The sequence below is a fragment of the Erpetoichthys calabaricus genome, chromosome 4 (assembly GCF_900747795.2).
Source record: "Erpetoichthys calabaricus chromosome 4, fErpCal1.3, whole genome shotgun sequence".
Lineage (NCBI taxonomy): Eukaryota > Metazoa > Chordata > Cladistia > Polypteriformes > Polypteridae > Erpetoichthys > Erpetoichthys calabaricus.
Genome location: NC_041397.2, coordinates 333,489,983 through 333,517,523, shown reverse-complemented (window position 1 = coordinate 333,517,523; position 27,541 = coordinate 333,489,983). Strand labels below are relative to the sequence as shown.

The following is a 27,541-nucleotide window of genomic DNA, read 5'->3' as shown; positions in this document are numbered from 1 at the left end:
TGGTTGTGCCTCCACAGGGAGGCGTCCGTATCAGTTGGCTCCGCAGCTCTACTCCCGGATGTCTGTGCTCCTCGCCAAATCGCTAAGGGTTTTGTATTTTATTTTTTTGCTGTTTACCAATTCTTCTGAATTTACTGGCATTTTTAACTAATCTGCTTCTGTTTTGGGTATTCTGGTTAGTGTTTTCAGACTAGTTTGATTAGGATTGCCTTGTTGAAAACTCTTTTGAGAATTCTGTTTTGTTATCTAATTTTTATAAATTAAATCTCCTTTTATAAAGATCCTTTGCTTCCCCTTTCTTCAGCTCATTGGAAGTTTACAAATTATCCATCGTCAGGCACAGCTTGAAATGTGTTTTGTGAATTTTGCTTATTTTTAAAACTTTTGACGCTAAAAGCATTTTGGCACGGTGTAGGCCAAAGCCTGCCACTAGAGTTGAAGCTCAGGCTGCCTATTGCATCATCTTTGGACAGAAATATAGGAATTTGGTTCTGCCTCCATGGCTAATCTTGGACCATTTTGGGTTAGTGGATTACTACACCACAGAGTTAAAGACATCCAGTCACTCCCACAGTACTCTGTAGCCTTCTAGAAATGGCCTCAGACACACATTTAGGAGAAGATGTCGAAGTAGTTGGGACTTTTAATTACTCAAATATGGAAAACCCAATTAACAAACTGACCTCACTCTGTATGGTTTAGTATCCCTAGAGTTGACAAGAGCCCTCAAAGACCCATGGGATGGCAAAATAAGCAACACATTGACCTACTCAGGGGTGTAAATACCGACCACTGTGACTGACTGTAGCTTCTGAGAGCCATTTGGTTTAATTTTCATGAGATGCCCCTCAACTTTTAAACCTAACAAATTCTTTTGGGGGCACTCGGCTTTTTATAGGAGCTTTAGCTTACATTTAAAAAACAGAAAAACACAAACAGTTTCATCTTTTCATGTGTGATGACCTATGAGTGTAGAACGACCAATGAAGTGAAGGCAGCCTTTAGCTCAGTGATGGTTCCAGTCAGAAGGAGCTGCCATGCCAATTCAGTGCAGTAAAGTATCAAACTTTGAAGGAGGTCATTTGATTTTTAATTGCAGCTAATCTGTCAGACGCCTGCAACCAGAGTTGTTGGGTCTGGGGAGGTGGGCACTGAACGATGGTAAGTAGGAGTCTGTCCTTGAACCCCAACTTGAACTCGACTGCCAGACACTGTCAGTTCTCTTGGTGTTTCAGTCATACAGTCGATCAAACACAAAGTCATTCTAATTAATAGCACACTTTATGACATGGGGTTATGGGGACCTTATTTGACAGGCGTACAGAGGACAGAGAAATTCTTACTTGTCTGTGCTACTCCCTCCATCACCACATCATATAAAGTGCAATATAAATAAAATTTATTATTATTTATTATTATTATCATATACGGCAGTAGTGAATATATAAACTGCTCCAAAAACTTAAAGGAGCACTTTGAAAACACATCAGATCTCCTGCTGGCTCTCTCTACTGCTATGGACTGATATGATCAAGTTCAAGTTCAAGTAGGCTTTATTGTCACTTCAACCATATACAGTTAGTACACAGTGAAACGAAACAACGTTCCTCCAGGACCAAGGTGCTACATGCAACATAAATTTACAAAATAAATTAACAGAAAAACTAAACTAGCTAAGAAATGTGCAAACAAAAGCAACAAAGTGACAGTGTGACAAAAACACAAACGTAACATAATAATAAGGTGTTGTGGTGATGAGTTGAGGTAGTGGAGAAACAGTAAACATTCCTTAGTGTAGCAGCAAAAATTAGGAAGTAAAGAAGTTAGTGCAAAAAGTAGTCCAGTAATGGATATTGTGCAAAAAAAGCATTGACAGGTTGGTGTGTACGATAGTTTGGTAGTGTAGGTCAGTGTGTTTGCGCTTGTGTTGATTAGTCAGTCCAATCTCAATGTTTTGAGGTAGTTGAGTTAAGCTAAGTGATAATGTTTGTGTGTGTGTGTGTGTGTGTGTGTGTGCATGCGTGTGTGTGTGTTTATCAGTCCAGTCCCTTTTTGTTGAGGAGACGGATGGCTTGTGGAAAAAAGCTGTTGCACAGTCTGGATGTGTGTGCCCGAATGCTTCGGTACCTTTTTCCAGATGGCAGGAGGGTAAAGTGTGTGTGAGAGGGATGTGTCCGATCAGCCACAATGCTGGTGGCTTTGCGGATGCAGCGTGTGGTGTAGATGTCTTCAATAGAGGGGAGAGAGACCCCGATGATCTTCTCTGCTGTCCTCACTATCCGCTGTAGGGTCTTACGGTCCGATATGGCACAATTCCCAAACCAGACAGTGATGCAGCCGCTCAGGATGCTCTCGATAGTTCCTCTATAGAAGGTGGTCAGGATCGGTGGTGGGAGCTGGGCCTTTCTCAGTCTTCTCAGAAAGAAGAGACGCTGTTGGGCTTTCTTGTGTAGGGAGCTGGTGTTGAGGGACCAGCTGAGGTCCTTCTCCAGGTGGACGCCCAGGAATTTGGTGCTGTCGACGATCTCCACAGAGGAGCCGTTGATGCTCAGCGGAGAATGGTCACCTCGTGTCCTCCTAAAGTCAACAACCATCTCCTTTGTCTTGTCAACATTCAGAGAGAGGTTGTTGTCTTTACACCAGTCCGTTAGCCCCTGCACTTCCTCTCTGTACGCTGACTCGTCGTTCTTGCTAATGAGACCCACCACGGTCGTGTCATCAGCGAACTTAATGATGTGATTTGAACTGTGTGTTGCTACACAGTCGTGAGTCAGCAGTGTGAACAGCAGGGGACTGAGCACACAGCCTTGTGGGGCACCTGTGCTCAGTGTGGTGGTGCTGGAGGTGCAGTTCCCGATCCGTACTGACTGAGGCCTTCCGGTCAGAAAGTCCAGGATCCAGTTGCAGAGGGAGGTGTTCAGGCCCAACAGGCTCAGCTTCCCGATCAGTTGTTGGGGGATGATCGTGTTGAATGCTGAGCTGAAATCTATGTACAGCATTCGAACGTATGTGTCCTTCTTGTCCAAGTGTGTGAGGGCAAGATGGAGTGCAGTGGAGATGGCGTCGTCCGTTGAGCGGTTAGGACGGTACGCAAATTGCAGTGGGTCCAGTGAGGGGGGCAGCAGGGTCTTGATGTGTCTCATGACGAGCCGCTCGAAGCACTTCATGATGGTGGGTGTAAGTGCAACAGGACGGTAGTCATTGAGACAGGACACAGAAGACTTCTTGGGCACGGGTACGATGGTGGTGGCCTTGAAGCACGTGGGAACGACGGCGCTGCTCAGAGAGATGTTGAAGATGTCGGTAAGAACATCTGCCAGCTGTTCTGCACATTCTCTGAGCACTCTGCCTGGGATGTTGTCTGGTCCAGCAGCTTTACGTGGGTTGACTCTGCGTAGAGTTTTCCTCACATCCGCTGTAGTGAGACACAGCACCTGGTCGTTCAGAGGAGGGGTGGTCTTCCTCGCCGCCACGTCGTTCTGCCTGTCGAACCGAGCGTAGAAGTTGTTCAGCGCATCTGGGAGGGAGCCGTCACCGTCACAGGCAGGTGATGTCGTCCTGTAGTGTGTGATGGCTTGTAAGCCCTGCCACATGCGCCGTGTGTCGCCGCTGTCTATGAAGTGATTGTGGATTCTCTGGGCGTGTGCGCGCTTCGCCTCTCTGATGGCCCGAGAGAGTTTGGCCCTTGCTCTTCTAAGGGCCACTTTGTCTCCCGCTTTGAAGGCAGAGTCTCGGGTCCTCAGAAGTGCACGCACTTCCGCAGTAATCCACGGTTTCTGGTTGGGTCGTGAGATGATGTTCTTGGAGACAGTGACGTCATCGGTGCACTTACTGATGTAGCTGGTCACTGATGAAGTGTACTCCTCCAAGTCAGTGAAGTCGCCGTAAGTTGCAGCCTCCCTAAACATGTTCCAGTCAGTGCTCTCGAAACAGTCCTGAAGAGCAGAGATGGCTCCTGCTGGCCAGGTTTTCACTTGCTTCAGAACCAGTTTTGAACGCCTGACAAGTGGTCTGTATGCCGGAATTAGCATAACAGAGATGTGGTCTGAGTAGCCGAGGTGGGGGCGGGGCTCAGCCCGATATGCGCCGGGGATGTTTGTGTAAACAAGATCCAGCGTGTTTTCCCCTCTCGTTGCAAAGTCCACATATTGATGGAATCTAGGAAGCACTGACTTGAGATTTGCATGGTTGAAATCTCCAGCAACAATAAACAGTCCATCCGAGTGTGTATTTTGCAGTTCACTGATCTTTGTATACAGTTCCCATAGCGCTTCCTTAGCATTAGCGCCAGGTGGAATGTACACTCCGATAATGAAAACGGTGGTGAATTCCCGTGGTAAATAAAAAGGTCTGCATCTAACAGTCACAAACTCCACTAGCGATGAGCAATAACTAGAAACTAGCACAGAGTTCTTGCACCATTTCGCGTTGATGTAAACACACAAGCCGCCACCGCGAGTCTTACCGCACAGAGCTGCATTTCTGTCGGCGCGAAACGAGGCTAGCCCATCTAGCTGAATAGCGGCGTCCGGTACTCTGTCGCTGAGCCATGTCTCCGTGAAAACAAAGACACAGCAGTCTCTAACCTCACGCAGTGTAGCCTGCTGGAGTCGGATGTAGTCCAGTTTATTGTCCAGGGAGCAGACGTTGGATAGGAGGATGGACGGGAGAGCCGGCCGGCTAGGGTTTGTTTTTAGCCTAGCACAGACTCCCGCCCGCTTTCCGCGCTTCCGCTTCCTCGCGCACCGCTTCCTTCTCCGGCCGCCGGCATCAGGCAACGCCGAGGCTTCGAGGCCTGGTTCGCGCAGCAAGCCGAGGTCGCGTAGCGTTTCCCGCAGCTCATCATGGATGTCGTTAACCGGTTTGTTTAGGTAGAAGAGTGTCTGGCGGTTGTATGTACGGGCACCAGTCGCGACGATATCCATACATAGAGTAAAATAAACATGTTACACATAAAACGTAAACAACGTAGCACCGTTTTGGCTCCAGAGCGGCCGCTGCGTGCTACTGCCGCGCCGCCATCCCCACACATGATGATGTGTGAGGAACAAAAAGATGGAAATGAAAAGGATCAACCGACAGAGAGAGGGCTGAATACAAAGACACCCTGAAAATCAAAGGAAAAAAATGATACAGCGGCAGGCAGGCAGGCGAGTCCATTTTGATGAAATTTCATTGCAGTGACTCCAAATTGTACTCAGTAGTTTGTATGCAATGCCTGACAACATCTTAAAGAGATGACGGATGGTGTCCTGGGGGATCTCCTCCCAGATCTGGACCAGAGCACCACTGAGCTCCTGGACAGGCTGAGGCGTTGGATGGGTCGAAACATAATGTCCCACCCGGATTGTGTCAGGTGAGTGAGCGTGGGGGGAGGGCCAGTCAATGGTATCAGTTCCTTCATCCTCTCATCCTTCATCATACACTAGGAGGAACCAGCATAGGGTCTGACAATGGATCCAAGGACTTCATCCCGATAGCTAATGACAGTGAAGGTGCCGTTGTCTATCCTGTAGAGATCTGTGTGTCCCTCCATGGATATGCCTCCCTAGACCATCACTGACCCACCACCAAACCAGTCATGCTGAACGATGTCACAGGCAGCATAACATTCTCCACGGCTTCTCCAGACCCTTCCACATCTGTCACATGTGCTCAGGGTGAACCTGCTCTCATCTGTGAAAAGCACAGGGCGCCAGTGGTGGACCTGACAATTCTGGTATTCTATGGCAAATTCCAATCGAGCTCCACAATGCTGGGTGAGCAATGAGTACAGGGCTCACTAGAAGACATCGGGCCCTCAGGCCACCCTCATGAAGTCTGTTTCTGATTGTTTGGTCAAAGACATTCACACCAGTGGCCTGCCTGCCTACTGGAGGTCATTTTGTAGGCTCTGCCAGTGCTCCTCCTGTTCCTCCGGTGGGTCCTGCTGATGGGTTATGGACCTTTCTACGAGGGGCCCTGTCCAGCTGTCCTAAAGGAAATGCCTGTCTGTCTCCTGGAATCTCCTCCATGGCCTTGAGACTGTGCTGGGAGAAACAGCAAACCTTCTGGCAGTGATACGTATTGATGTGCCATCCTGGAGACGTTGGACCACCTGTGCCTCCTCTGTAGGGTCCAGGTATGGCCTCATGCTACCAGTAGTGACACTGACCCCCTGCTACTTAACTGACCAGATCAATAGCCCACAAGTTTCATTGACTTAATGCTATACTCTCATTACAAAAAGTCTTCCTTTCATTTTTTTGAGCAGTATATATATATATTATATATATATATATTGCAGTGGTCTGGCACCCTGCCCATGGTTTGTTTCCTGCCTCGTGCCCTGTGTTGGCTGGGATTGGCTCCAGCAGACCCCCATGACCCTGTAGTTAGGATATAGCGGGTTGGATAATGGATGAATGGATGGATATATATCTTTATATATATATATATATATATATATATACTGTATATGCACATACATATAATAATCTGACAATGCAGAATTGCATTCATGTCCAGTAATATATGAAGTGAGTCTTTATAAAGTAAGAAAACGCAGTTTCGAGATGTCAGGACTAAAGCACACTGGACCACCTGGACTAAACATGGTGATGTCTGAAGGCAGCACCACAGCAAATCAGTTTCAACATAGAAGACTGACGGAAACAAAAGACGGGACACCAAAACCAACGACAAAGAGTCTTCAGGACAGTTTTAAGTCCAAGGTGTTTATGTGGTTGAGCAAAAATATTTGGTATGCAACTAAACTAGAAAGAAAGCAATGGAGGACTACGATGACATCTATAAGGACAGTCCTACATTTTCAGACTCCCCTTTGGATTACATAAATGTCACAAATTCAAGTGAATAAAAGATTCAAGCTTCTCTCAGTCTGCTCCTTGGACACCATTTAGAAGAGTCAGGCAGCCGGAGCTGAGGGTGAACTACAATGGTGTTTTCATGGAGCACACAAGAGCCACAAAGTCAAAGTGATTTCTCAGAGTGTAGCTGAAGGGCCCACCAATCACTCACAGCGTGCCAGTCGACTTTATAAACCCTCGCAGGGTCTAATAATTCCTGGCTTTCTTGCTGCTTACATATTCACGCAGGGTATGTGACACTTGCCCACTTCTGAGAACTCGGCTGTTGTGACCAAGTGCCAGGCTGCCATGGCTGATGCCGGGCATAAGAACTCTTAGGTGTGGTCCTAATGTGATTTGTATTTTAGTGCACAAGTCTCTCTCAGGACTTGGTATGCCTCTTCTGTTCAGGAGACAAACCGATTAGCACCTCAGAATTTAACATGGATGACCATCAGCTTGAGGACAGTCTGTCAGTCAGGTTTAAGGGGCTCAAATGTGGTCAGTCAGAGGGCACTGGTCATAACTGTGCCCCATAAAATGTAATCACATCAGACGGAGACAATTACCTTCGTGGCCATTAAAAACATACAAAGTAGTGGAGCTGTACTTTCATTTATGTTCACTTTGATTAGGAATTCTTCACTCAATACAATTTTTGTTGTAATTGTCATTTTTTTTCTGCTATTTATTCAGCACATTGAGCTACACTTTGGTATAGAAATCAGCTACAGAAAGAGGTTGTTGAAGTCTGCTAAAGAGGGTAGGAAGGATGGACTGGAGACAGGACTGTGAGGGGACAGCACTTGACCCAGTATGGGATGAGGGGAGTCCTGTGCTTTAAGGAAAAGGGCAGGATGGACAGCAAACACTTAAGTTGTTCACTGAATATATGGCGACACTGAAGGACACAGAAACCTGGGGCTTCCAGAGAGAGCTCTCTTGGGTTTGTGGTGCATCTGGTAGTGAGGTACCTGAGGACTGTCCTGGGAAACAACTGCAGATTGGACAGAAAAAGGGGAGACAGCGAGAGCTCGGGAGGCGAGTGGTTGTGTACGGCGCTTACAAGTGGAGCGTATAGAGACGCACTAACACATCCATATCAACCTGCCGCACGTTGAGTTCTGCCATTTTGTTTTAATTGGAGATTACAAAGTTAAGAGTGTAGGCAGCAACAAGACACAAAACACAGTCTGATCCATTAGAGGCTGCTGCGGCTCTTTGTAAATGATAGGAAATGCGAGGTGTTACCGCGATCACATGAACAGGGCTGCCATCTCGTGCATAATTTAATTTAAGAAATCACAGCTGTGCTCCTCACACTTCATGGGAAAAGAGGCCAAGAGACAAGCAGACTCCCCTTATCTAAGCGATTCGGAAGTAGAGAGGCCTTGCCCACCTCACTCTTTGTAGCAAAAGCACAGCTGCATGGCTTTTGAGCTGCTCCTGCACATTCTCACAGTGCTGTGCTGGAATGACTTTAGTGTGTGTGTGTGTGTTGTTTGAAGACTTGATATTATGGACTGTCCTTTCACAACTGACAGCTGTGCGTTTCTAAATCAAATTTGTTGTTGCCTTAGCTTGTTCAGAGCCAATTTATTCTCCAATTCAGCACTTTCAGGATTTTGTGTTTGGTCTTTTGCTCTCTCACATTGTTCATCACTCTTAGACTTTCTTTTATACTAGCTGTCCCCCGCAGCTCTGCCCATGTAGTAGTGAAACGGGACAAACTTTAAACATCAAGTGAGTGAGGAGGGCCCTGAAAGAAGTTACAAAATCAACTGGAATGTTCAAACAAATTATAGAAACAAAACCCGATTGCTAAATAAGCGTAGGTAAGGTACACTCCATGAGGCTGGCGGGTGAGTGAGGAGGGCCCTGCACCCCTCTCCTCGGCCCACAGCCGCACTCTCGGATTCGCACAAATAAAATCGGTACCGCAAGCAAACTATGACACTTAGCGTGATGAGAGACGTCGCATGTTCAAGCAAATTATAGAAAAAGAACATTAAGTAGTTCCCTCGTGAAAAGCAGACAGGCAGACATTGGAGTTTACAGTGTATATATATATAGAGACAGAAAACTTGTTGATTTCTGATAAGGAGCAATGTTTTGGTACAAACTGTATTTGAATTTGCAAAAAAAACAAAAACGAACATCTGCAGTTTTTCACTCGGACGCTCACAGCTTCTGTTACTGTGTACCCTAAAACGAAAGAGGAGCCGCTCAGCCACTTCTCTTCCATGTGTACATGTAGGCCTCCCAGATCAATGTGACTTTAATGGCATTTGTACTCCCGGATGTCTGTGGCTGCCGACTGGAGTTCAAGGAGCTCACAAATGATAGAAGGACAGAAGGCACACGTGTGGTGACAGCTGGCTGGCTTTGTTTTGTGACTCTGCTGACTTCTGATTGTCTGTTTCTGTATTTACATATAAAGTGAACTCACATTGAAATTCAACTGATGTCTCGTTCTTTTCCAGTCTCTCATTCTCAATAATGCAGGTCACTGACACGTTTCCTGTCACAGTCAAAGTCAGGACGCTGGTCACGCTGTAAAGCCCTTTGCTGTCTTTGCTCTTTCTTGTATTTACTCGGCTTGACTCCTGAAACAACTCCTTATTCACTGACCAGTGGACCTTTGGCTCAGGATATCCTCCAGCAGCCTTGCAGGTGAAGTTGACCTCACTGTTTTTTGAAGCTGAAGATGATCTAGTAACATATGGGACAGAGTAACGGCCTGCAAAGACAGAAACACATTAAGAAGAGCTGCAGCAGCAGTGTGTGACATGTCTGTCATCTTTAGCTTCATCCCCTGCAGTCCACTGCCACAACTGACCTCATCAGACTGGGCCACGGGGCTGGACAGACCCCAGTTTGACTCACAGAATTAGAGTCGTTTCACAATTTACGAGTAAGCATTTCCTAGAACAGATGTACAAACGACAATAAACAAACTGAAACTCAAAATATTTTAACAAACGCAGCTCCATTGTTGGGTTATGCCCATTCACTTCCTTTAAAAAAGTACCATCACACTAGGATCTCAAGGTCCGTAAAGTTCAACGGTCTGTCGTGTGAAGGCATAAAGAAATAACAACATGGTCATGAAAGTGATGAAACATATCAAAATACAGTCCATGCACAGTGAAGCCTACAATACTCACCCAGACAGACTTAACATACTTAAAGAAGAAAGTCCCCAAATGTATTTGCATTGGTGTGTTACACCAACCTGAGCCTTGTGACGATGCGGGTTCTGGTCCATGATCCCACTTCTCTTTTGGGAGCCCATCATCGTCATAATGTTACCAGATGAGCTGGACAAGGTGGACACCAAGCGAAGCAAGGGGAAGGTGTAAAGTGCAAAAGTGCTTTTATTACAAATAGTCAAACAAAACAGTTTTTGTATAATCCATATACATTATTTAAATGAAGTTAATGATTTATCTGTATCTGTAATGGATTTCATCATAAAAATGATATCAAGTATACATCCTAGTATTCTAATGGCACACAGCTCCAAGAGGATAGCTCTTGGAAATATAAATTGACTTAGAAGCCAGTCATCATCATCTGTAAACACACACACACACACACACACACTTCTATTGAATTGAATTCCTTTATTGTCATTGTATGGTACAAAGAGATTCAATATGTAACTCCTCCATAAAGTAATTTTCCTATAAAATGATAAAATAACAATAATAATATGATAACAAATAATGAAAAATATACAATATTAAGGCATAAGTACAATATACATGTACATATAGTACAGATGTAGTGCAGTGCAAATGGTCCGTAAAATGACTCAGGTTGTGCAATATTATAACTGTAGTCTACATTTACACTGAGATAATTGTACTTAAAAGTACAAACAGTTCTACCAGGAGCACTTGATGGAGTGACTGAGTGCATTTGGAGCTCTTGGGATGAAACCACAAGGTCCATACAGGAAAGGCTCAGAAGCATTTGCCAGATGGGTGAAGTTCAAATAGACTGTGCACATGGCTGAGTGGAATCCATGCAGATGATGGTGACTTTCCTGAGGCACCATGTACTATAAATGTCTTCCAGAGCTTTCCAATCTGCTTCTGTGCAGCTATGATGTCACACACAGATACACTGGGTTAAAATACTCTGAGCAGTGCACTGAGAGTAACAACGCTAAAGCAGCTATTGTATTTGGAATAGTTTGGCCATTCCGTGGACCATTATATCGTTACAAGTTTATTACAATCAGATGCCTTAAACTAATAAATGATATGCGGTTAACTTCAGTGCCTTTGATAAAGCTCATGTCATGGATATGAATCTAAAAAAGAAAAGGAAACCACACAGGAGCAGTAGCACTGCTTTGACGCTGGGTGTTGCCAGTTTACAAAACCGAGCAGAAACATGTGTATGCAATGGGCGAGGCTGCCGTGTGAATGTGCATGGCTTTACACCAAATTTATTTTTTACTCATTGCAATGTTAGCGTGGAAACAGGTGTATGCAACATATTTGTGCATATGCACCATTTATACATGAGGCCCCTGGACATTAATACAAATTGACAAATATACACAAGCCTGGTCTACAATAGAATTAAAATCTTCAGTACTTCATTATATTCCCTTCTGTGTTACCCAGTAAATACAATAAACTAGTAATCCAAGTGCCCTTCACTCACTCAGAATATGGACCCAACGTAGGAAGTAATTTAAAACAGAGGAGCACTTATCTGTTGCACCTTTACATGACAACTACTCTTTTCCAGCCCCTCAAATGTACAGAGTATTTAATGCTTGGAAAAAGTCTGGGATTAAAACTTTTACAGACTTGTACATTGATAATGTTTTGCATTCTATGAGCAATTAAGCTTCATATTTAACTTCTCATAAATACAATTTTTCTACTACTTTCAAGCTAGAAACTTTGCTAAACTGAACCTGCCCAATTTTCCTTATCTTCCATCAATTTTATTCCAGATGAATTATTGATCAGTCTTGAAGGCTCAGGTAGCATCTCTGCAATTTATAAAAAACATTTTAAAGCCCCTTCCTTTCAAAGATCCCAGGGCACAATGGGGAAAGGATCTGTCACTTAACATTTCAGAAAAGGAGTGGAAGGCAGCCATCCACAGAATACACTCGAGCTCCATGTGTGCAAAGCACTCAATTATTCAACTTAAAATGTTAAATCCAAAATGTTTCCAGGGAAAGATCCAACCTACGAACATTGCAATCGAGCTCCGGCCTCACTGGGCCACATGTTTTGGGCCTGCACAAAATTAGCATTGCTTTGGACAAAATTCTTTGCATGCCTAATTGACGGGCTTGGTGTCACAGTCCCTCCTAACGCACTAACAGCTGTGTTTGGTGGGCTCACAGAGGGTCTTAAAGTGGAGAAGGACAAACAAACTGTGATGGCCTTTACTACACTATTGGCACACAGACTTATCTTGCTCAACTGGAGGAATCCTAACTCTCCTCTTTTAAGTCAGTGGGAAACTGCTGTTATATATTATCTAAAACCAGTTATGGCACACTGCACGATAGCATGCAGTGAATCCACTTGACTTCTAGTTTTCATGCTCTTTCTCTGTACGTTTGGCATTCGTTTACTCAGAGATTGATGTGCTTGTTGCTTCGTGAGCAGCTCTTCTTTTCTCCACCCTAGCGGCCCGCTTCTTCTCTTCTTTCGTCGGCATCTTTTCACGTTAAAACTGATGAAGTCAGTGTTTTGTGTTGCAAAAACTTAGTACATTTACTTTAATTTTTCACTTAAGCTGGCACTTAAGTCTTCAATCTGCTTTAAGATATCAAGAGGTAGAGGAAGTGACGGCGAAGGAGGTAGGGAATGAGAGCAGCGCCCGTACACATGAGCCACACGCCCACCTGCTGCCGAGAATTGATTCTACAATAAAATTAAATAAAAATAAAAAGAGGAATAACCTTGGAGGTCAATCATCACCCGAAAGCAGACAGTAGATGTCACGTGGTATATGTGTACCAAATTTCAGGTCAATAGGTCAAACAATTTGTGAGCGACAGGTGCGTAGGATATAAGAAGATTGGAAAAAAATCAAATTGTCACTCAGAGGATCTGTGCAAAACTTTTTTTTAAATATGGCAGGATCTAATCAATAACATTTTAGAGTATGCTTCTACATCGGGGAAAAGGATACTCTTCCTCTCTTGCTGCTTCAAAGATTTGCTTTGTTGGAGGCTCTCCTCTCTTTCTTTTGGGTGGAGGTTGAATTTTGGTTTTGTTAAGTTGGATTTGATTGTACAGAATGTTATTTGCTTTTAATTTATAATAATAAAATATCCATCCATCCATCCATCCATTTTCTAACCCGCTGAATCTGAACACAGGGTCACGGGGGTCTGCTGGAGCCAATCCCAGCTAACACAGGGCACAAGGCAGGAACCAATCCCGGGCAGGGTGCCAACCCACCGCAGAATAATAAAATAATTAAAAAAAATTAAAAAATGACATACTGCAACATGCAAACATTTAAGTGATGTTTCGGGTTTTGTGTTATAGGACATCTGAAACTTTTGACCATCACTAATAAGACCAACTCTTTATTTAATTTTGAGGTCTTATCATCTTATCAATATTTTATCATGTTTGTTTGGAATAACTTAAGTACCAAAGTGCACATTTATAAGGTAAACTTTGTAGTTATCAATCTTACAGAAGTTAATGTTGAAAATTCTTTCAATAGAAAGAAGGTCTTTGAAACAGTAGGCCAATTAAAAGAGTTTAAAGAAAACTAAGAAAAACCCTGGAAAAATAAACTGCAATGTCAATGAGCCGCAAAGGGCGTTTATTAAGGAACAATAAATTTAAAATAACAAGGTACACTTTGATTACTGTTATTCTTGGAAAAAAAAGGTTATGATAGTGATTCCATCCAGGGCGGCACGGTGGCGCAGTGGTAGCGCTGCTGCCTCGCAGTTAGGAGACCCGGGTTTGCTTCCCGGGTCCTCCCTGCGTGGAGTTTGCATGTTCTCCCCGTGTCTGCATGGGTTTCCTCAGGGTGCTCTGGTTTCCTCCCACAGTCCAAAGACATGCAGGTTGGGTGCATTGGCGATTCTAAATTGTCCCTAGTGTGTGTGGGTGTGTTTGTGTGTGTCCTGTGGTGGGTTGGCACCCTGCCCGGGATTGGTTCCTGCCTTGTGCCCTGTGTTGGCTGGGATTGGCTCCAGCAGACCCCCGTGACCCTGTGTTCGGATTCAGCAGGTTGGATAATGGATGGATGGATGGATGGATGGATGGATGGATGGATGGATGATATTGATTCATACATTAAAAATAATATTTAAAATCTAAACTGTTGTAGAGTTGTGTTTCTACTTTTGTAACTTTTATGTTTGAACAGGTCAGAATATGAAATTATTCTGCCTAAAATTATGGAAATTGATTGGAATCTTTTTACATTTACTCAAATTAAAATTCTGTGTGGATGAAACTTAAACAATTTGTTAACATTTATAACCTTCAGTTTAAAAGAGTAAATACTTTCAAATAGAAATAGTTAATTAAACAAATGAATTTATGTATACATTCCCTCTACTCCTATCTCAAGGTTACATTTCCATTATTGTCAGATTTACTTAGTGTTTGTATCAGATGAAGGGACATAAATGTTCGCGCTCCTCACCTGCGACTTGAAGACAGCGCACTGCCTGATGTTTGCTGTTGTTATCTCCGTTAATGTGGTAAATGCACTCAAACTCCCCTTCATCAGCAACTGACACATCTGACAGCCTTAGTGAGAAGTTACCGCGTGACACCTCAGAGATGAAGAGCTGCGTTCGGTCTTTGATCTTATCCTCTCCTTTGATAAAACTGTGAACTGTGATATCTTTTGCTGTAATATTATCTTTTTCCCATTCAATTAAAATATCTTCTGTCTTTAAGGATGTTTCAGTTTTCAGAGAGCAGGGAATTTGCACCGTCTCCCCAATGATGGCAGTAAGGCAGTCGTCAGCTGAAATTAAGAAACAAACAGACGTCAGAGAGAGAAGATGAACTGTTTAAGATTTAAAAGAATTGATATAAAACAGCATTGGAAAGCAACCATATGAGGGACAAACCAAATAAAAAATTTAATTTGTGGCACAAATTAAAAATACTCCACAGAAATTCACCAAGAAGAGGCTTACACGGTGTAAATGACAGGGGGCGCTCTCATAACATCCTTGAACCCTACAATACACCAAAGAGGCAGACATTAACTAAAAAGGTAACTTTTATTAACTGAAAATATTTCAAGTGTTGGTGTGCAGAACTCAAAATGCAAACAAAGGTAAAAACACAAAATGTGCTGCCACTCTGGGTCCACCTGTGCAGAATTGAACTCATGCTCATCCATTACTAACCACAGCACTCCCCTCTAAGTCCACCCATCTCCTTCTCTTTGAGTCCAGCCAGTTGTCCATTTGTCTCTCTGTCCTCCTGACTCTTTAGTCTCCTCTCCCCTCTTAGTGAGGCAAGTTTAAGTCTCTTCCTGGGGTCTCTTCAAGTCATGTTGTAAATCCGCCAGTTGCCCCTTTGTGTCCCTTCAAAGGCGCAGGTCTCACGGCTGTCCCACTGCCTGCTCTGTCGTTGTCTCAATGTGTTCACTTCTTGCACGGTGTGCCCTCTAGTGGCCAGATGATGCTTTCACCTCCACCATTCCCTTCTTGGCCTTGCTGTCTTTCTTGGACGAAAATCACGAAACTGGCAGGTCATCTGCGCTCTCACTTCTGGGCACCATCTCGGCAGCCTTTTACAGGAGCTCTTCCTCTCTTCCTTTAATTTAGGACTCTTTTCTTTTCGTTTTTTTAAGACTAATAACCAATTTATTTAATTACCATTAACGTTAATGTTAAGATATGGCATGTGGTTTGTTACTTCTATTTTTACATGAATTTTTAAATCAAAGATATGCTGCTTGCATCATTGTAGAAGCAGACCCAAGTGATCGGCTCCTATTGACTCCTATTGACTGCGTTCTGGATGAGCCGAGAACTTGAAAGTCGTTACAGGGAGAGTGAAGAGGACCAAAAGAATCTGATGGCTACCAACATCTGCAGCATTGGAGAACGGCAGAGACTCGGAGAACATAAAGAGGGAATGTGAAATGATCGTGTAATCAGCGTGCAGCACTGTGATCGCTGTACCTCATCACAGATGGAAAGAGCGAAGGTCTGAAGCAAAGATAAAGTAAAGATGAAAGAACTCAGAACTGGCCTGTCTCCATAAATGTGGAATGTCTGATTGCTTTTAAACAAGCTGGATGAACCTTCACATGTCATGGCGAGTCTCAAGGACTGTGGCATTTGTTTACTGTGGAGAACAACACCTTCAACTCCTTATTGCTAGGAATCGGAGTAGTCCTTTTGTCAGCTTTGGAAAGACTTTTTTCTAAATGTCCCAAACAACTGTTGTAAATCTGTGCAAATCTTTCAGGATCTTCTTGCTTCAGGGCTCAGAACAGAAGTCACACATAAAGCATTTGTTCCTTTTCCTAAGCTACCTGCCAGCACTTAATTTTGGGCTGAAAGTGCCTGTTTTTACCTTTTTTCCCCTTCTCTCTCGCTATTTTTAAATGACATCTCAAGATGAAAATGTTGGCAGCTGACTATAATTCTAGTTCAGTCTTGTTTTAAGAGAGTATTTCTTACTGAGGCAATACTTTTTTAATAGATAAGTAGAACGTCTTATCTCTCTATTATAAAAAAAAATCCTGGAGAGAAACACTAGGGCATCGAGACGTGATCTTCATGTTAAGATCACGGAAGACACTTAAAAGACCCGCGAGATGAAAGAGATTGGCCACAGAGCGTCTCGCGGGGACCTTAAACATGAGACTTTGTGCCAAGAGATTGACCCAGAAACGTCTCGCGGGGACATAGAACATGAGCTTCTTGCAAGAAATGGCCCTACTTAGAACCAATATCAAATAAGACCACGGGCAGCAAAACATTCAGTCGTGTGAAGAATTTGAGCACACAGATCCAGGGCTCTCAGCGCATATAAAGCATACAAGGACAATACGTTATAAATGAAACGTCGACGACAAAGCGAAAACCAAAGCAGCGCAGAGAAAAGAGACTCAAAAGCATGGGAGAGACAAAAAAGAAAAAGAATAATCTGGGTGCAAATTCAGAAAATAAGGAAAGTAATAAACAGTCCGGAACAAGTGGAATTGAAACAAAGCACATCCAATTGGGCTCAGAATTAAAAGACAAAGAGTAAAAGACAAAGTAGAACTTCATAAAGACATTCACAAACATTGGCGCTATACACAAGCAGAGCAGGTTAGAGATTGGGAAAGCAGTGGAATTCGAAAGGCTCAAAAAAAAAAACGTTGGGGAGATACACGTGTGGAGAAAGTTAAAGAATATGAAAGTAGGAAAAGTAGTAAAAGTATAAAAAAAAGAAAGCAAAAATCGCAGGAGCGCAAACAAATGAAAATTATTACTCGAAAAAGGGAAAATTATCACCACGGACCAGGTGTCATTGAAACAAAAGCAGGACAAAGCGAGGTCAGAATAAAAGACAGAGTAGAAAACAAAGTAAAACATCATAAAGAGGTTAAAAAACAAGTGGGGCAAACACATGCAGAGCAGGTTAGAGATAATGAAAACAGGAATTCAAAAGACTCAGAAAAAACGTAGGCGCGAAACACATGCAAAGCAAGATACAGAATATGAAAGCAAACACATGTCAATGTCGCACCCTAATGTGGGTTCTTTTTCTGCATTTATATTTTTGAATAGAAGTGCACTTGTTCTGTTATATTGGTACCTTTTGTGAAGTGTTTATTTGATATTTGGACTTCAGGCTTCACACATTATACACTTCATGTCTAAATTTTGTCAATTATTACTAAAACATGAAAAACGTTTCTGTTTTAACGATGTGTTTACATAGATCGTTGTAGACATGGAACACACATGAAATGCATGTGTTCCAAATAACGATGCTATTATTTATAAAAGGTGTCATTTTGCTTGACTTCTCACTCTATACAATTCTAAGCAACTGACACGCAGGTAAACAGACTTGAGCTGAGACAACACATTTACAGCACAAAAGATGCTGACGGAGAGGTGCAAAGCGATTTAAGGTGGGACGGATCTACGAGTTTTTTCGTAGGCTCTGGTAATTCTAGTGTTAAACACGTCTCACTGACCTCATTTAAAAGATTCAGCACATTGGGACTCGAAAGATTCCAAATATTGTTTTTAAAAAAAGTTCTGAAATAAAAATGAAACTAATGAAATAGCAACAATTCAAAGAAAAAAAAAATCTTAAAATTGTGTATCCGGAAAACCAAACACGGGGGTTGGCGAGCGAAGCAAGCAGGGGGCGAAGCCCCCTAGTACTTTTAAATGGAGATGTAGTAACAGTATGTATTGTAACAATCTGGGAAAGAAATTGCCACTGAGGCAGTGTGTTCTAAAAATTTAAACAAAGGGGGGGCTGCACAGAGTGCTGTGGAGACGGGCGGGCAGAGGAGTCATAACTGCCCCTCTTAATAAACAGCCTCTGGCATGTTGGAGAGGAGGGACTTTTGGTAAGGAGGTTCAGGTAAAAGAAGAGTGTGTTTAACTTGTGGGGTGGGATGGTTTTGAGTTCAGTGCTTGTTTGTTTGTCCTGACTATGTTGTTATTTTGGCTTGTGAAGTCAGAATTAAAGAAATAAAACCATTGTTTAGTTTTTTGGGACAATTACCACCACTTGCTTGAGAGATTTATTTGCCCGCCTGGGATGGGATACTACAGTATTTTACAAAAATATGTAGAAAAATAAATGTACTTTCACATTTCTAAAGGTGAACAAGGCACACAGCTGCAGTAGCAATAGTTGTTAGGTTGCTAAAAATGAACTTCTTGAAAACCTCTTAAAAGGTTGAGGTGGTTTACTACCGGTCAACAATGCCAAAATGGTTTCTTTGCATATTATATTTAGATTTCAGGGTGATGGTTTTCATTTACAGAAACTGAAACTGTGCCTAGTCCTTATGATGTAAGTTTTAGGGACCATTCAATTGTAAAATAGTAAACTGCTAATAAAGCTGTGTATGTTGTAAACCGGGGGAGACGCGTAACACCACTTGGCTTCCAAGAACTTTGCTGTGTATGGTGCTGACACGATTGCTTGTCTGTGTCACTGCAGAATGAATTGTCTCTTTTGTTTAGACTTAGAACTTGTTTTATTAGTAGTTTTTGCATGATTATAAAAATAATACTGTGTATGATATCTTAATGTGAAGAAGTGAGTCAATGGTTGGAGTTTTTTTTAATATAAAGTGTTTTTGACATGTATGAAACGTGACATGTAAAGGTTCTGGGAGTGTTTTAGTTTTTTTTCCTCCAAAACAAAAAAATACAAAATATACTTTAAAAATGTTAAAATGCCACAAAATGTAAATAAAAAAGTGTTAAAATGTATATAAAAAGTACACAGATGTTTACAATGGTTTTTATTTAAATGTAATCGTCTTGTAGCATTATGTATAGCTGCCTTGTAGATATTAACGTATTGTATATTGTTCATAGTTATAAATATTGCAATTTTTAGTTTCTCATGATGTACATAAAACTGCAGAGTCTTTATTCAAATTAAACTAATTTTTATTAAAAAAAAATAACTTCATTTTGACACCCACTGCATGCCCAACCTACCTGGTAAGGGGTCTCTCTTTGAACTGCCTTACCCAAAGTTTCTTCCATTTTTCCCTAGAAGATTTTTTTTTGGGTGTTTGTCCTTGTCTTCTTAGAGAGTCAAGGCTGGGGGGCTCTCAAGAGGCAGGACCTGTTAAAGCCCATTGTGGCACTTCTTGTGTGATTTTGGGCTATACAAAAAAAAATTGTATTGTATTTACATCCAATATGATCAGACAGAGGGGTAAAAGCAAAAGAGGATCTGGAGACGTATGTGAAGGAGATGCTAGAACAATACAATTAAAGTCGATGTGTGTGATCCACACTTTGAAAATTGGACTGAATTTGTCCACATTACTGCCTAGGAGGGGCTTGCATCGTCTCATTAACATTTAAATTTAAACTTGGCAGCAAATGATGAGTCACTCTGAACCAACGTCTAATGGCAGGCCTGTCCCTTATCTGGACAACAATTGAAATGTCAGTACCTTCAGATGGACATCTGGACAAGTCTGACCATCAAACTCGTCATCTACAGACCTGATATCTATCTATCTATCTATCTATCTATCTATCTATCTATCTATCTATCTATCTATCTATCTATCTATCTATCTATCTATCTATCTATCTATCTATCTATCTATCTATCTATCTATCTATCTATCTATCTATCTATCTATCTATCTATCTATCTATCTATCTATCAGCCACATGGACCCAGGACAAGATGTGCCTGAAAACAGTGCAGTGCGTCCACAAAACTAGCAGACCAGTTGTACATGAACACAAGTCTGTAAAGTTTATACTCAAACCGATGGCACATGAGCGCAAACCAATGCGGTCAGTAACAAACCAGTAACATACACACTGGAACCAGTGATATACAAGTGCAGGTCAATGTGATTCATGTGCAAACCAGCAGTATACATACAAACTGATAACATACAGACACAAACCAATATAGTTCATATGAATGAAAGCAGCATTGCACGCACGCAAACCAACGAAGTATGCATGTCAACCGACAGTAAATACTCATAAAGCAATCGTGTTCAAATGTAAACCAATAGAAAACACATGTAAATATATGATTGATGGTCTGTCTGGTCCCTCGTACATTTCACTAAATATCAGAGAAAGGCTGATCTCTTCCAGCAACATGTGAGTTGCATACTCAGGTCACAAGATGGCACCACTGGGCAAGAAGTGAGCTGTGAATTCAACAACCAAAAACATAGAACTGTAGTGTAGGTGCTGAAAAAAGCAAGAGAGTAAAATCTAAAGAAAAAAAAACGATATTTGAAATTAAGAGTAAAAAATAAGGTAATAAGGCGTGACCTTAGTGCACATGGTTTGTTGCCAAATAATGAAAAAGTTAACGCCACTTTTGCAGTAACCTACAACACAACACAAGCAAAAGCTTGGAAGACACAACATGGCAGTGAGAGGAAACACACATGAAGATGTATGAAGAGCTCAAGGAGGTAATGACCAAGACCCCCGATGGAGTGTGTGTGATGTTAAAGGCCAGTGACACTGTCCATAGACACAAGTCCAGAAGATATGGGTGCAAACATTAGGTCAGGTGGATACGAGTGAAGAGCACTAAAGCCGCTCCACCAGACTCCAATGACACCTCAAAAGATGCTTCTAAGATTACTGAGGGATAACCTGAAAGTTACTCCTAAAACAGCTGAAGAACTTTGCTGTAGTTGATGTGATAAGCTGGATGTGCCTCAGATAACACAACGGGAGACATGGAGGAGAAAGTCCAGGAAGAAAATTGGGTAACAACTCTGATTTACACATTAGAAGAAAAGTTAGGCATTTTGAAGAGAGCAACAACAGCCTACCATGAAATACAAACATTAAAGAGCACAACAAGAAATTGATTTATTGAGAGGTCTTCAGTGTCTGCAGTCAGACGGCCATATTAGACCATCATTGAGGAGACTAGTTACAGAAAACAGAAGAAAGCCTTCATTGTTTCACAGCATCTGAGACAGGAAGTGTTTAACAGAATCCATGAAGCACACTTGGGGGTAACAGTGAGAGACCTCCTTTACTGGCCAGGATGTTTTTACATGAATTGAGGAAGTTCTAACCCAATATCTTTCTTACAATTAGAAAATGGAAAGAACCCATGGGAGCTGTTGGTGTCACACACACTGCCAGGACAACCTTGGGAGAAAACGGGCCCTGGCATTTTACAAAAGAGCGGTTTTGAGTTTGTACTCTGCGTGGACAACTTTAAAAGCTGATGGACACAATCATTTAGGTATTATTATATTTCTAAGAGGACAATCATGTTATCTTGCACCCCTTTAATTTTGTAGGTGGTGCCCTAGGAGGCGGGGCCACCCTGACATCACCATTCCTGAGCCCTCACTCTGGATTTTTAAATTGGCTGAAAAGGCTCAGGAGCTGGAGATCATTTTGTAAACTGTGAAGGTATCTAAGTATTAATTTCATTTGTATTAGGCTTAGGGTCAGGGGACTGCAATTCCCATGATCCTCTGTAGGGCTGGGAGTGGTTCTTAAACAGATTTTGACAGGAGGCCCTGCCTCTTATGGAATCACCCACAAAACAACAACAACAACAATTTATTTGTGTGAAGCCCAAAATCACTCAAGGAATGCCTCGGTGGGCTTTAGTAAGCCCTGTTTTTTGACAGCAAGTTTTGACTCTCTAAGAAGTCAAGGAAAAACTCCCCAAAAAATGGAGGAAATCTTGGCAAAGGCAATTCAGAGCTGTACAATGGGTGTCAACAAATGGGGTAAATACAATAGAATACACAAAACAGGACACAAGTGATCCTCTTCGCAGACCTTCATGGTCAATCTGTCATGGCCGCCTCAGAAACACAGCACAAGAGTACACATGACTTTGTTCTTGTGCAGCACTCCTCACTAAGTGACCAAGTGACAACTCTCAAAATTCAAGAATAGATGATGCCACTCACTAAATATAGAACTATCACATATGAGGATACAGATGTGCTCAAATACATCAAAGACAAGATGGTAGAAAAGGAGTCGGACAAACCGGACACAGTCAGAGTCCAGGAGACCTCGGACATCGAGCCGCAAAACACAAGGGGCAAAATGAATGAACCTCATAGATAAAAACTAAACAGCAATCACAACTGACACAAAGTACATAATTGTGTAAACAATACACATTAATGACATAACAGATAATATTTAAAGGATACAACAGGAACAAAAAGACGTTAAAAAGGAATTTAAACATAAGCAGGTCTGGTAGTAAAAACTTGCACAGGCAAAAGGCGAGGCAGATCGTAAAGGCGTTGCAGAGCAGCCATGGAGGGAAGAGTCTCGAAGCTGAACTCCAGATCTGGAACGCCTTTCGCAGTGTCAGTTCAGTGAAGGAAGTTGGCCATGAGATACACCTGCAGCTCCACACTTGTGTACCCCCATATAATGGACATATCACAGCACAGAGGTGCAGCGTTAAAAACACCTCTAACTGCACCACACGTCAACATCTGTGCTGCGCTGCCTGACAATGAAGCACTCAAACCCGCTGCTGGTGTATCTCTGCCAGCAAAATGCTGTGGAAATGAAGACCACCTCCTCAGTTGCAAGATGTGGTCACCAGGAAGAGCAACTTCAAAGAAAGGGATATGTAACGGTGTGGACAAGTTGCATCAGCCCGGGGATGAAGTGCCATCTGTATGAGCTGGCATTCCATCATGTAATTGAGCAGCTTCAGCATCCGCTGCAGGGGAGCCTTAAATCCCCAATAGTTTAACTAAAAAAATGTCAACAAAGTGATATTGACTCAGGAAAAGGTAAAAAAGATTACATCCGTGTGGGAAATAAAGGTGTTCCAAAAAATTAGAAACACACTTCCTGAGCAAGTTGAACATGATAGCACTTTAATTGTGGTTTGATGTCAATTTATTTAAGAGATGAGGCCACACAACTTCCTGAAATTTTTTGGGGAAAGAGTGCATTTCTTCAGACTGATGATAAGATACGACTCGTTTTTCATTAATCCCAAGCCAATTTGTGATTTGCTAATTCTCAGTAGGAGCCTTTCATTAATAGGCAGGCGCTTTCACCTCAGGTGTGGCTGCTGTCTTTGACTGCTGGAAGTCACTGTGGTCATGCTGACTTCCAGTTGGTTTCATTTCAAACCCCATTGCTTCACATGGAGGCTGTGTTGTCTACCAGGGCTTAAATGCTAAGAACTGCCATGATGCTCAATCTATGCCTTTGGTATTTGTTGTCCTAGAATCTCTGAATGGTGCAACACTTTGTCAACCGTTAGATCTGAATTTTGGTAATAGAATCTGATAAATGGCACTCAACAGTGGAGAGAAATAGAAAAGTGAAATCCTTGCAAATTGCCAGCGTCAGACGTGTAGATGATGTCTGCCTCCTGCAGCAGTGAATACAATCAGGAAAGGGATAAATGGCTGTCCAGGTTCTGATTCATCATCAAGGCCACAATGCATGGGGTCAACACTGAGAGACCTGCAAGGCGTACATTGGGTGAGCAGCTTGAGGGATACCCACAACACCTTAGCAGATACGTCTTGATGCAATCACACTTAATACTCACCACGGGCGTGAACTAGTGGTGTCATCAAGAGAAAGAGTTTCCTCCAAAAGGGCACCATTTTCATCTAAAAGAATCATAAAAAAAAACAAAGAATGAGTGTTATGGTGACATGTAAGTGACACAGAAAACGTGAAGTCAAATAATGTTAGCTAAAAGGAAGGAACATCTGCAGGGGGCAGAGAGGAGTGCAGAGTGGGCTTTGTCACAGGTGTCTGTTTAGACCTCACTTGTTAATATTTATTAATTTAATTGTGCTTGGTGTGTTTGTGTGTCCTGTGGTGGGTTGGCACCCTGCCCAGGATTGGTTCCTGCCTTGCACCCTGTGTTGGCTGGGATTGGCTCCAGCAGACCCCCGTGACCCTGTGTTTGGATTCAGCAGGTTGGAAAATGAATGGATGGATGGATAATTACATTTCATTTGTTCTTTCGCGTACCAATAACTGCTGACGTCAGATCCAAAACTGCAAGTTCGTAAAGAACAGGTTTCCAACATTTGACATTCATAGAACCTTAAATCTGATGACGGAAAAAAATGACATTTATCAGGTAACTAGCAAAATACCCGCGCTTCGCAGCGGAGTAGTGTGTTAAAGAGGTTATGAAAAAGTAAAGGAAACATTTTAAAAATAACGTAACATGATTGTCAATGTAATTGTGTTGTCATTGTTATGAGTGTTGCTGTCATATATATATACATATACACATATACACACACATATACACACATATACAGATATATTATATATACATATACACATATATTTTTTATATATATATTTTTTATATATATATATATATATATATATATATATATACACATACATACATACATACACACATATACACACATAGATGCACTTACAATAACATAGAAATCAATATAAACAACATTAACATCATCATCATATGAGAATATGAAGTAATATATAAGAAGCACATTTCATATAAATATAAATTATTAAACAGTAAAATCTTCTTCTATAATTTGCTACCGTGGCTTTTCGTTGGTCTGTCCAGGATTTTAAATCACCTGTAGCTTGCAAACCGTTTCACCTATTGACTTGAAATCTGGTACACATATAATACGTCACGTCTGCTATCCGCTTTATGGGTGATGATTGTATTACTCTTTTTATATTTATTTTATTTTAGAATCAACTCCTATCTGCGCACACCAGGGCGGCCGTGGGCAGATGCGTATGGTGTATTCACTCCATGTTATCGTGCATTGCGCTGTCACTGGTATTTTGATAAAAGAATTTGAACAATATATAAGAAGCGTATAAATTATTAAACAGTAAAACATTAACATTTAAGAAGTAAAGTTACATTGAGTACTACTGCAGTGCCTTCGGGTATACCTCATTTTTTGTTTGCCCATTACATGCTTAAATGTATACATTTTTTGGTGTACCTACCCGAGAACACGCGACATATAACCGAGCATGGGAGAAGCATGGATTTGAAACACACGTTGAGTTCATCTGCTGGTCTCCCTCGTGGAATAACTGGTAATGTTTGACTAAAATGTACAGCGAGTAAAACGACATTACCTCCTTTTTTTTTTTTTACGATCTCTGAGATCTTGCTTTTTTCGGTTCAAGGCTTCATAAGCTCTTTTATGTGCCATGGTGTACTTAATAAGTACTAATTATCCCAAACCATCATCTTTGAATGTTGCAAGACTTTTGCCTTGTATGTAGATCGGGGTAATTACATTCATTGCATTCCTAGTCTGAATCACAATCTGATTGTATGGGTGGTTACCTGGCACTGTACGGTTGCCACCCGTCCTTTAAAATACGGAATCGTGCCGCGTTTGAGAATGAAATTGCGCGTCCCGTTTTGAATCAATACAGGACGGGATTTATCCCGTATTTTTTTTATCATTTTTTTTTTAAAGCAGCGTCTCATGCAAATCATCCCACACGCATTTTATGAAGATGCCTTCTTTCCTACTTTGGATTGGGTAATACTTGATGTCATCGTTAGTTTGATTGGTGTTTTTAACTGTCCAGTGAGGAGGGCGTGTCTTTTAAGTACAGTCTGCAAAGTGTTGGCACTGAGATGTGGCGTCAGCGCCATAGTTGAAGCCCCTAACGTTGCGGTCAGCAAGTCGGCTAACATCCGCCATGTGCCGTCTTTCAGTTGCGAGAAGCAGATCATAGAATGGTTGAAACTGTTGCCCCTAACGTTGCGCCACGGCGTGTGGTTCGTTTATACCTCGTGTCTTCTCATTAAACTTTTATCTCGCGAATATGTTATTGCAATCCTTAACGGGAGCGTTTCAATAAACTGATTGAAAATAGTTTTGCATTTACCTTTTTAGTAAAAGGCGAGCTTTTAAGCCTGAGAAATCACCCCGTAAATGCACACGTTTAATTGGACATGTGTTAATATGTATGGTTACACAGTATTAAAAGACAGTGAACAACGTCAGTTACCTTTGTTCCCGCGTTTGATAAAAGGTGAGCTTTTAAGCCTGAGAAATCACCCCGTAAATGCACACGTTTAATTGCACATGTGTTAATATGTATGCTTACACAGTATTAAAAGACAGTCAAAAATTAACGTCATTTACCTTCGTTCCCGCGTGTGACTCGTGCTGTAAATCTCTTCCTTGTTTTTAGTTCACGTGATTACGTAGGAGGCGTGATGACGCAATACGTGACTCCGCCTCCTCCATTACAGTGTATGGACAAAAAATATGTTCCAGTTATGACCATTACGATTTGAATTTCGAAATGAAACCTGCCTAACTTTTGTAAGTAAGCTGTAAGGAATGAGCCTGCCAAATTTCAGCCTTCCACCTACACGGGAAGTTGGAGAATTAGTGATGAGTCAGTCAGTCAGTCAGTCAGTGAGTGAGTCAGTCAGTGAGGGCTTTGCCTTTTATTATTATAGATATATAGATAAATAACTAGAAACAAAATGTGAAAAATAAAAAAATAGATCTGAAAATTTAAGGCATCAAAGTAACTGGTTACTGGTTAGCTGACATCTCAAAAGGCCCAGAGACGTGCGGTCAGGGGAGGCAGAGCCTCATCTGTCATCATTAAAGTAAAAAAACTAATAATGATAACATAAAATAAATGTGTCCTGCTCTGTGCTATAAATTTGTTTCATGTATGATTCCAATAATTTTGATCATTTTTATAGTCCAAATTGCTGAATTTGCACATTTCCTGTTCAAATACAGGGGAGAAACGTGAGGTGCGGCAGCGACGAGTCTCACCTCACCTTGGACTGCGCTCTCCCTCACACACTGACGGGGTTGATGCCTGCGATTGGCGCGTGCCTGTCGCTGTCTCTCTGTATGTCGCCAATATAAGGTTTGTAGACATGTTTATTATACACCCTGACTTTCCACAGTCTGGCTACTATCGTTATTGACTGTGTGTGACATATTTAGCTTTGCTGATCGGACATCAAACCGCAGTG

General features: G+C 42.0%; 1 protein-coding gene across 1 annotated transcript in view; it reads right to left on the bottom strand.

Annotated features, from left to right (window-relative positions):
- Nucleotides 1–27,541, bottom strand: part of LOC114641373 (ICOS ligand-like) — a 189,644-nt gene that overhangs the window by 11,817 nt on the left and 150,286 nt on the right. The window contains exon 4 of the mRNA XM_051925944.1: nucleotides 9,298–9,588. Coding sequence (XP_051781904.1) covers nucleotides 9,298–9,588 — 291 coding nt within the window. The remainder of the gene's footprint in view (nucleotides 1–9,297; nucleotides 9,589–27,541) is intronic.